This window comes from Thunnus thynnus, chromosome 23, assembly GCF_963924715.1.
Source record: "Thunnus thynnus chromosome 23, fThuThy2.1, whole genome shotgun sequence".
NCBI lineage: Eukaryota > Metazoa > Chordata > Actinopteri > Scombriformes > Scombridae > Thunnus > Thunnus thynnus.
In genome coordinates, this window is record NC_089539.1 from 14,643,231 (window position 1) to 14,654,995 (window position 11,765).

An 11,765-nucleotide genomic window follows, 5' to 3' on the forward strand; every position below is an offset into this window, starting at 1 on the left:
AGGTGCTAATATCAGAGGGTTTGGGCCAGTTCGCCCAGGACCCATCCTTCATCGAGGCCACCAAAGCCGAGTTGGCCGACGCCTGCGATATGACCATCGAGGAGATGGAGCACGCCGCCAACAACATTCTCAATGGCAACACCACCACAAACGCCACATCCAGCACCTCCTCCACCTCCCAGCACAGCCCCAATGGCAACCTCCTCCCCTTCCACACAGCAGCAGCAGCAACGCACAGGGAACGAGCGGTCAGCTTGACTCCCAGTGAGGACGGGGGAGAGGCTGGAGGAAGCAGAGGCTCCATCCACGGGCCGTCCTCGGTGGAGGAGCGGCAGGAGCTGCTAGCAGGAGGGAGAGGACAAGACGAGGAGGAGGAAGAGGCGGGAGGGAGGGAGGAGGGGCACCATAGAAGCTCAGTTGTGATTGGAGGAGCGCAGCAGAGGAACAGCGGGCTGTTGGAGGACGAGGATTTGGAGTGCGTGACGAGTTTGTAGGAGCCGGCTCAACGGGTTCGATCGGCCGACTGGCCCCTCTGACATCATCAGAGACTGACGCTTGTCAGTGCTGGGTAACAGCGCCACGGCTGGCTCTGTTTGTCCCCGCCCCTCACACACACACACACACACTGTCTGCCTCTCTGCCATGCGTAACTGCTCTGGACAATGGCGGCCAGTGACGCAACCTTAAACACCTGATTAAGAATTTGTTGGTTTATATGAGTTTGTATGTTTGAATGTTTGTAGTAAAGTATACCACACTATACTCTATACTATCTGAGTGTGTGCTTGTTGAGTGTGTGTGTGTGTGTGTGGTCTATGATTTTATCTATTTGTACGCACATTTGTGTGTGCGCGTGTTCTCCACACGTGTCTGAGTGTGTCTCTAAAGTGCCTCACAGTTTTATCATGTCCTCAAAGTGTGAAGAGCAGAAAAGTAGAGACGAGCAAAACAAGACGGAGGAAAGGAGAGATGAAGTAAAGGTAGAAAGGAAACAACAGAAGCAGGACGTCCTAATATGGATTTCCTGCTTTCGACATAGTGTGTTAATTGTTTTCATTTCCTATGCCTACTTTGGTGTTGTGTTATTGTTGTTTGTCTGGCCGCCATGAAGCCAGGTAAGGGACAGCAGACCAGCTTGTGTGGGGGGGGTCAGTTAAGGATTCAAATCTGACCGCACCCACTTGAGGTCAAAGGTCAACTCCTCCTTCTTGGTTCATTGATGATGAAGCGCTGTATTGAGTAAACAGGGGCAAGGAAAACCCTGTTTGAAATCTCATTTCTCCTCCTCTTCCAAAACTAAGGAACCTTGGAGCACAGCCCTGCCAGCCTGGGGGTGGGATTAAGGTGACACACCACCCCCAGCCAAGGGGGGAAGGATTTGAGGGATGGACCAACAGCCACAACAGGGCTGCTGTAGGGGGCCATGGGTAAAGACACTCTTTGGCCAACAGGAAGCCAGCCAGCTCTTTTAATCGCTGGTCAATAAGACGCCAGCGAGAGACAAACTCATCTTGACCTGGCTTCGCCTCCTCCGCTGCTTTTCCTCGTTTGGCCACACCCACGCCCTGCCCCCAACAGGAAATGGGAGGAGCATTTGGTGGCTAAGCAGAGACAGCGAGCCCCCTTTTCTGCCTCATACCTCGCCGTTCCTCGCTCCTCCCTCTCTCCTTCCTCCCTCCTCTTTGGTTATTCCACCATCCCTCTCCTTCCATTGCTGGGTTTTTGCTTTTACGGCCCTCTGAGAGGCGTGTGTGTCGAACAGGGCAAAAGAGACGGAGGGTGGAGGAGAGAAGGGGAGTGGCAGATTGAAAAGAAAACAGACTCTGGGCATGGATCTACAGAGGATCTGTCCGTCAGTCAGCCTCACTTCCTTCTCCAAGACCCTCCTCTTCCTCTCAGCGTGGAATCCTATAGGATTGCTGCCACACACTCTCTCTACAGACCACGCCCACTATGTATTTAACAGTTCAATATTGTGCAAAACTGGCTAGCCATGACTATTTTGTTTTATATTCATGATGTTATTGGTTTAATTTATCCTTGATTTGTTTGCACAATCGGGGTGCTGGTCTTATAAATGTATTTTTGCTCGGTTTATTTTAGGAGAATTTTAAGAGGTTTTAAGTATCGAAGCAGGGCGTAGTGTTTGCGTGCGAGTGTATAACTATATTTGTGCGTGCGTGTGTGTGTGTGTGTGTCTGCGTTTTAGTACAGGATGATGTGTGTGCGTATGAGTGTGAGAGATAGCGTGTGTATCTAAAAGGGGGGTCTTTCTCTCTATCAGTATGCACCTTTTACAGATTGTATCTATTTATTTATTTATTTTTCCCAGAAGAGAAAAAAATGTGTGAGAATGTGCATTTGTATGTGTGTGTGTGTGTGTGTGTGTGTGTGTGTGTGTGTGTGTGTGTGTGTACGCGCGCCTGTGCTCGAGTGGTTACTTATGTATTCTAAAAAGCTGATTTTAAGCCTAGACAGTAAATTAAGGTAGCATTACAAGTGTGGTGTGTGTGTGTGTGTGTGTGTGTTGTGTGTCTGTGTGTGTGCAAGTGAGTGCGACTGAGGGTGTGTGTGATAATGGGCCTCCTTAACACAGGGTTACCATGGACAGGCATGCTTCCAAAGCTTTTGTGATTTCTTTAGCACAGTTTTTACTTTTTAGCCAAGCTGCAGAGTCAAAAGCCACTCTAGCTTCGAAAATTAGTCATCACTCAACTATTTTTTTTTTTTTTTCTGTTAAGAGGTAGATAGGCGTAACGTCTCCTGCGAGGTCAAAGGTTAAGTTCATAGTGGTGATGAGTTTCAGCATCGCAGCTTGGCCAGAAGGTAACCAACCTTTTTGGCAATTGCTGCTTTTCTTCACGGCGGATGGTTGCTCTGAACGGTGGAAGCACCAAATTTGTACCGCCCCCAGTGACGTGTCATGAATGAACTGGGGGAGGAGTGTGACGTCCTGATCGTCCAGCTGTAACACACCGTTATCATTTAATCATAGTTAAATCTGCAAATGAACTATTAGGGCTGGTGTACAGATGCTGCAAGACACATCTCTTTTGTCTGAGGTCTGCTCACATCACAAAACATTATGATTTCATTGTTAGAGATAAACTCATTTCCTGTCTGAAGCATCATTGCTGGAAAAAAAAAAATTAATGGAAAATTTATATAATTTACTGATGATTTAGAAGATATGAAAATTGGTTAATGGATAAATGAATTTTTGGATATAGATCAGAAAACTGTCAGCTCAGAAGGAAGTTGCATTCTGGAGGATTCCCTTTTGTTTTGTTTTTTGTCTAATGGCTTCTAGGTAGCGTGCTGACAACATTTGATTGATCTTTCTCTATAATAGTTTGTTTCTTTCTCTAGTATAGTTTGGGCTCACTTCAGATTAGGTATGGTCACAGTTAAGGCCATAGCCAGGTACGGTACTCAGGCGTCAGTACATCACACAAGGCACATGTCCCTGTTTCACATTGATATCTTCTTCAGAAAACCATTCCTGACGTCAATATCACATCATCGGTACCAATTTATAAAAAAGATTTTATAGGATTTAATGAAATACTGAAACTAATTCAGTTTGCTCAAATAAATGTTATTTAACGTTGTACTAGCCACTACAAATTTGGAAAAAAAACATCAAATCCCAATGCCAAGTAACTAAATACTAGGATAGTATTAAAAGTCTGTATGTTAGACTAGTGCCCACATGCAGACAGAAATTCTTTAAGTAGGTCATAAATTAATGTCCAACTTAAAACATTAAAAACAGTACTTTTAAACTCTCAGAGGTATCAAGAAACATTGCTATTGTCCTCTGAAATCTCAATTAAAATGGCATTGATTTCCCACCCAGAGACATTTCCATATGCCAAGTTACGGCATTTCGTTTGTTTTTGTTGTTGTTGTTTTTTTTAAGTATTTACCTTTAAGTACTCACTGCAGCGCTCTCATTCCTACATGTTCAGCAGAGTGAGTTTTTGGCAGGGAAGGGTATGCATGAACACACTGCCATACACTGCATCCTGTGCCAGTAACAGACTTCTGACATTATTATGCAAACTAAATGTGAATGTTGAATGTGTCTTTAGTGGCAGTGCTATTGTTGTTTTGTGGTTACGGCCAAACTGCAAACCCTAAAGAAGTCTGTGGTATCAGTGGGATACCCCTCCCTGACATTTAGTCTTTCTTATCCAGGATCCTCTTGCTCTAGAAGAAAATATCATTAGCATCTTATTCTTTCTTTCACTTACTCTAAATACACCTCATTAAAATAGGCACTGTTCTTTATTGAAGTAATTTGATACCATAAGCTAACAAGCTACTTTGCAGCTAGTGGCTCACATCAGTTTCAGTATAAGCTGCTCTCTTTTTTTGTCTAAATATTGGAAGTCAGATTTCAGGATGGTCAATAATGTTAATGTGTGTGTTTTAACCTTAAGTTAGGACAATTATACTCTGTGCTTTGGGTTGAATTAGCCCTAGTATAGTTGCATTACACCTGAATCTAAAAGACAAGAATATTCTTCTCCCCACTACAAGTATTTATTTGCCAATTTATTCCTCAGTGATGAATTGTTAATTGAATTGTAGTGGTTTGTGTATCCAGGCTGCTACATCGCCTGGATGCCAACTCATTTGACAATGAACGACAGTAATTGCTTTAATTATCCAACACACAATCACTTCACTTTCATTAATCTACTTACATACATACTCACAACATAACCCTGCATGTTTATAAGTGCCAAACCAGGCTTAGTTGTGTCTGTTACCGAGGCTCTCTGGTTTTTACAAAGAAGCAAGTGGAGAGAGATTCAGAGGCCTGTGGTGCCCCCGTGTGGAGTGGAGCAGCGTTTCAGTTTTTATGTACAGGTTAGCATGAACTATGAGGTGTTGTGTTGCAGTATAGGGTGGGGTGTGCGGAGTGGGTGTAATCCTGCATCCCACAAGATATGCAAAAACAATGCAATAACTATGACTGTATACAAGGTTCCCCAAGTAAATATACTTGTGAAAGTGAGAAAAAAAAAATTCAATATCATGGAGATGTTTTTTTTTTCTTTCTTTTCTGTTTGTTACATTTTAAAGTAAACTCAGTGGTTTCCATGCCAGAGAAACCTAACATACTTGAAATCAGGTACATTGCAGTGCAGTATAGTAAAGATGTATTTATTTATCTTTCTCGTGCCGGGGTGTTCGGTCTGCATCTTCACTCCAAAAAGTTGAGACAGCGACCTGAAATCAGTGTTTTTGCTTGCAGTTTTAACATCCAGCTGTCGGAGACCCAGAATGAAAAGCTGATCATTTATTTTTAAGGATTCAGCAGCAAAAACAACTAACTTTACCTCCCTGACTCAATACTTTTTCGGCTGTATCCCTTTCTCTCGTTTATTTGCGGTTCATTTTTTTAAAATGGATTGAGATACGTGGGTGTACCATCAGTATTGCATGAGGTTCACACGTTGCCAGGTTTTGCAGTCGTTTAGTCGTGATCAGGTTAAGTATCATATCACATTATGACAGAGTAGCTATTTCTATTTAGTGTACATAATGTATGATTGAAGTCAGTATTTCTTCTCTAGATAAAGGTATCATTTGACTGTGGGCAGCAGTGGTGGGCTTTTTGAAAGGTGATTTTGCATATCTTATGGGCTCTTAGTTCATTACTTGAGTTTATATAGTTGTCAAAACACGAGAGGTTTAACAAACTTCAGTATTTTTTACTCCACAATTAAAAGAGGTGTCACTAATTCTTTAACTACAGTACCAGTCAAAAGTTTGGACACACCTTCTCTTGAATGAGAAACTTTTGACTGATACTGTTTGTGTTGCCACAGTCTCTTGTCTCACTTCAACTTCTACATTTCCCTCATCTGACATGTGGAAGACAGACCAGATTTAAAATTCTCATGAAAAGGACCAAATTACTCAAATGAGTAGATTTTCATGGAATACAGATGGATTGAAATCCAAACAGACGAACACACACAGGCAGGAGCACATAGAAACTTAATTGCTTACTTGCATTCGAGCACAAAGTCAACTAGAAACATGAAGTGGACAATATGAAGTCCACTGTTTAACTAAGTGTTTGTTCTTGTTCTTCCTGCCAGGAATAGACCTTTCTCACAAAAGACATTTTGACTTGTCAGCAAGAAACGCACAGGTAGAATGAATAACATTAATGATTGCTTCAGCCAGTATTCAGCATGTACTGTACCAGTGCCACGGACGTAGCTACTGTTCAGGTATTGTCTCTGGAGTTTACATTCTACAGCTACACATAAAATTACACAAGGTGAGTTTCTCAATACTGGTATTTTCTGAGTCAACATTTCTACATTTGACTATTTTGTTCCAAAAAACACATAAAAAGAAATTTCTCCACCTGAATTATAATCTGGCATTGTGAAGGGAGAGGGTTTTGAAATAGCACTCGTTGCTTGGGGAGATAAAGAAAACATTTAAAAGTTGAATTAATATAAATAATGTGAAGGAAAGATACAAAGAAAGTCATACATTTCTAAAGGCTGCCGTTTGGACTCATTAACTCAGTATTTTTAAAATGCCTGTCACGATCTGGAACACTGAAATCGAATGCAGCCATTATTAGTTACGCCTGTGTTTGACAAGTCACATTGTCCACAACAAGAGAGGTCTATTGTGTGTGTTTATGTTCCTGCGGTCTCCGCCTCTCTTTAGATAGCTGGTTGGCATTTTATCAGGCTGATAAGCTGCAGCTGCGCCCGCTGCCTCTACACTTACAGCCAGCTAAACTAAAACCACCCCGCTTTGCTACAAAGGGTGTAATTCAAATTCAAGTAATTTCCTCGAATGAAAGCTAGAAAGAATAAATGATTTCTGATAGACGGTTGACAATCTAGTTGGCGATTGATGACAATGGGAAGCAGTAGTGGATGTCTGGGCTGAGTTTGATGGAGTGTAGATGGTTTTATTTCATCATGTTTGGATTTCAGGGTGGTATAAGTTCTCACATGGTGAATTATATATCCAAGTAATGTTTATGTGCATGGGTTTCTCTCTCTAGGGGTATAAAGTATTGGTCCTATGTGAATGATAATATCTTTTGTCTCACCACTAGCCAATGATTGTATATTTTTATATACCATATATAGCAAGATATCTATGAATATATAATATTTAATCACCAGAATGTTAGAGTAAGGAAAAGGCAGGACACTTACAGTATTTGGCAATATAGTTAGTGAAATCTTGGTCATAAAGATGTGTTATATAAGCCTACTGACTGTAGCGTCAGTATGAATTTATTGATCAAAGTCCCACTTTATTGACTGTATTTTTGACCAAAAGGAAACAGCAGGGAATATTGTAATTACATTTATTGAGGAGGAAACATTGTTTATTTTAGCTGATGGTATACAAGAATGGGCTTTTAGGACATTCTCACAACAGGGCTGGATGATTCCCAGACTATGGATAAGAACTGTTAGCTGCAGAACACAAATGACAGAAAGTCTACTTTTTTGATTTCTTTTTTCACCACAGCTTAAAACCACAGATTATTTAGCCTTTTACCAGAGTTACGACTCTAACATCAGGAGGCTCTTTGTTCAGCTATCAAAAGGACATTTCCCAGAGTGCCATGCAGTCTCCTTTGGCTCAGCTAGAGATGGTTGACGATATCCAAACCATGTTTTTAAAAAATCTGCTCTATCCATTCCATGAATATTTTTCTCTACTGGTTCAGCGGTTGGTGGAGTTAATGTTGAACCTTGATAGCCGCTGTTCAGTTTTAAGCAAAATCTAATGTGTTTGTTTTATGTTTTGTGAAGTGGGCTGAAAGACGTTAACCTACCAGCAACCTGTCTGCACAGGTCAGAGTCTGGACATTTTCTTACTGTAGCATCGAGAGACTCGTCTCTCTTGAACTAGTCCTACATCAGCGATACATGCACATCCACTGTGCACTTTGACACACACAGACATTATTCTATTTTAGGGACTAAAGACATCTAACCAAAAAAATTCCACCTATGAAGGACTAGACCTCTCTATGCTTTTAGCCATGAAAATCATGTAGCTTGTATTTATTTTCTTCCAAGAAAGGATTTGGAGGACTTGAACTAAATCTGTGCAGAGAAATTCATTCACATCTTATTATCTTTGGCGACTTATTTCAACAGTATTAAATGGAATGACAATATATGTGGGATTTAATGTGGAAGAGAAAACTTTATCTAAAAAAAATGTTGAATTCATATTTTGCATGATGGCATCTTAAAAGTGATGACATACAGATTTTATGTTTGTGTGGAAGAGCTGCTATACAGATGTCATCTAACACACTTTAACACAAAAAAAGAAAAAGTATTTTACACATAAAGTTTAAAAGTTAATAGTTTATCATTTTCAGAGAGAAAGAGGCTGGCGAGCAGGAGTCTGGTTGTTGTTCCTGTCTTGATCGCTCCTCTCATGGATCTGCCATTTGTTGCAACAGATGTACGTTATATTTTCTTGTAAACCGAAGTGTTTGTTGATCATTGTTTGATCCTGACAAGAAAAAAAAAATATTTTAAGATGACTATTTTGAATATAGATTTTATTTTCCTTTTTTCTCAAGGTGAAATCAGCATAGCCTGTTGTTGTAGGATTCTAATTAATCTAATGAAACCTAATTAAAATATGAATTCCCTTTTCTTGAGAAATAAGAGAGCATCATCTCTTTGTTGTTTTTTTTTTCTGTTGTACAGACGTTAATTTGACGCCGACGGTGATGAAGGCTTTGGTAAATGGAACAGAAAGTGAAAGAGGGAATATATCATCAAATACAAGTTTATATTGCAAGTTTGTTCTATTTTAGATATATCTAGAAAAAACTATATCTAAATTATAAGATATTAAATGGCAGCTTGGAGCTGGATGCTGCAGTCTGGAGGAGGATTAAAAAGAATTCTCCAGATGTGCAGGTGCCATAATATGGATTGTATTAAATTCTACACATTTTCTATACTACTCAGTTTTACCATCAGCTGGATGTTTCCATCAGGTTTAGAAATCACTATTGATAAGTTTCCTTTGAGTGAAGACTTGTCTGTTTGGTTGCCAGTGAATAATAAAGAGGATTTTAGGGAGCAACAGAATACATGTGTTGGAATTACAATTACAAGATTAAGGTTAAAAGTGGTACATTTAATTAATTACTGTGACAGATTAGAGACACTTTTAGGAAATTAGGCATTTGCTGGAGTAATTATGATCAAGAAACTAGGTATCACACTGGCAGATGACGCAGACGAGTGAAAATTAACTGTTGGATTTGATACACAGTACAGAATTTACATTTCCAGCCTACAAAATGAAAGCAAATTAAAGTAATTGTAAGGATTTTGTAGGCAAAGTGTTTCAGTTCACTAAATTAATTTGGTAAAAATATATAAACCAACCCTTTGCATATTGTACTACACGAGCTCATTAATAACAATTTTTTTCATATAGCAAGTTCATGCATGAAACTTCTCATAGACGCATGTAAAGTCTTCACCGCTCAGTTTAAGGAAAAATTGGATTTGTTCACTCAAGAGTTGTCGGCGAGGAACAAAAATGTGACTTTTTTTTCTGTAGCTGGTGAACCTGAAAATGAACCAGATATAGCTGAGATTTGCTTGCCCACTAGATATAGAAATATCTGATAGTATATATAAAAGTCATTGTGTAGCAGCACCTCTCTACGTCAACATTTAGGATGACTGTTAGTTTTGTTAGGACCTCAAAAGCCTCACGTGTTTGCCGCTCGTTCCTTCTAGTATCAGTGTTATCATAATCATAAAGAAGATCCCTATTTGCACATATGAAATACCACACCGAGATTGCTCTTCGTGTTTCACTTTTACGGAGAGGAGCAGAGCTTTTCCTGATTGCACCCGCAGCCTGTTGACTGAGAAGAGTTTTCTGTATCAGCTAGTGGTTCTTTTTCTTCAGGATATAGCAGCTCTAGAGGAGTGGCAGCAACTTTTTCGATGCAGACTTTCTCTGTCAGCGGGGTTCTGGTGTTAAATCAGCTCGTCCTCAGAAGAACCATGAATGTCTCTGCGTCCCTGCATCTGCTCTCTAGTTTGACTAATAAGAGCTACTTCACATTGCACCATTAATGATAATTATTTCCACACTGTCATCCCTCGAATGTAGGACGCAGTGATGTTCATACTGGCATTCTGACATATTGGAAAAAAAAATCCATGTTTAGTATTTGAAAGTTATATTTACCCTACTGGTTTATGTTTGGACATTTTCCTAGATGTTATCTCAGTTTTGACTACCACAGACATGAAAGATCTGAACTTAACTCTTTGCTGACACACGCCATCTTGACAAAACTTTATTCCCGAGCAGTTTCATCTTGCTAGGAAAGCCATGATCGGATCACATTTGACCGCAAAGAGTCAGAAACAAATAGGTCTTGTATGCCTGTGTGTGTGCAAAATGCAGCTTTAACGCATTATTTGGCAGTCAAGTGTTTTCTTCCGTGAGCTATTTCTTGCACCTCTTTAACAGCATGCAGGCGTAAACTGAAAGTCAACATTGAAAGCAACATTAATCTTTTTTTTCTTTTTTTTTTTTAAATCCAGGCGGGGTTTAATCCCAGCCTTTAGCCAGCCTGATGATTAAATGGCAGGGGATCCACAACTCCATATACAGTAGTGTTTTGCCAGGGCTACATGGCTCTGTTCTCCACTGGTCAGTAGTGTCTTATGATCTTGTTTGTAGTCTTAGTTCACTACTCATGCTAAGTGTTAAAGGGCCTTTGACAGGATTGAGCTGTTTGTTTTTGTTCTTTTCCCTTGAAGAGAAATCTGTTAATCCTCAAGTTTGGGTTTTGTTTTATTTGAGAGAGAGAGAGAGAGAGAGAGAGAGAGAGAGAGAGGTGTTCAGACAGAGACCAACAACCTATTTGTTGTAATATTGGTAGTGACGCTACTGTTAAATGTAGTATTTAATAACAGCACTATTTATGGTCAACAAAAAAAAAATGAACTAGAGTGTGTTATTGTGCTTGCGGTAGCTTCGGAGGCAGGTGGCCACTGATAACTTGAGTTCTTTAACATAAGCCACTCCCCCCTCCACTGTGCGAGGGTTTTCATTGGTTCTGAGGTTGCTAAGTGACACGGGCCCAACATCATTTGGTCGCCTCAGTTACCACGTCTCCTCGGTGACGACTGCATGGTCTCACAGTTGACACACCCTTTTTCTTCTTCTTCTTCTTCTTCTTCTTCTTCTTCTTCTTCTTCTCTATCTTTTTCTAAAGGAGAGTTCTTGATTTTGTTTGTTTTGTTTTTTTCATTTGTTCATTCATTTCATTTTAGATTTTAGAAAGCGAAAGAATACAAATGAAATAAATCAGAATATTAATTCAATCACTTTTTCTACTCCTATTTTCAAAAAAAAGTGAAATGAAAAACCAAACAAAAAGTTGATTTGTAAATAAGTAATGTACAGTTTGTATCTGTAACTTGTCAGTCTGTCATTGGTGACAGAGTCTGTCTTGCTTATAACGCACGCTACCAGTAAATAAAAAAGGAAAAAGTATATTTAGACTGTATGGTCCCTTGAAAGCAAGTTTTAAATTAATATCTGATGTATATTCCTGTAACATTGCATTTTTATCTGAGGAATGATGTTATTAAAAAATTGCAAATAAATTGCATTTCATACAGCTGTGTTTTTCACTTCCCTCTTACATTCGGATGTCTGTGGCTCCAGCACAAGTGTTTCAGGTATTT

The 11,765-nt window shown here is 39.8% G+C and overlaps 1 protein-coding gene across 6 annotated transcripts in view; it reads left to right on the plus strand.

The window, feature by feature from the left end:
• Window positions 1–11,698, plus strand: part of cacna1c (calcium channel, voltage-dependent, L type, alpha 1C subunit) — a 214,674-nt gene extending 202,976 nt beyond the window's left edge. For all 6 annotated transcript variants that reach the window (XM_067581243.1, XM_067581246.1, XM_067581247.1 and 3 more), the window contains one exon: window positions 3–11,698. In XM_067581243.1, coding sequence (XP_067437344.1) covers window positions 3–494 — 492 coding nt within the window. In that variant the 3' untranslated portion in view covers window positions 495–11,698. The remainder of the gene's footprint in view (window positions 1–2) is intronic.
• Window positions 11,699–11,765: the final 67 nt, after the last annotated feature.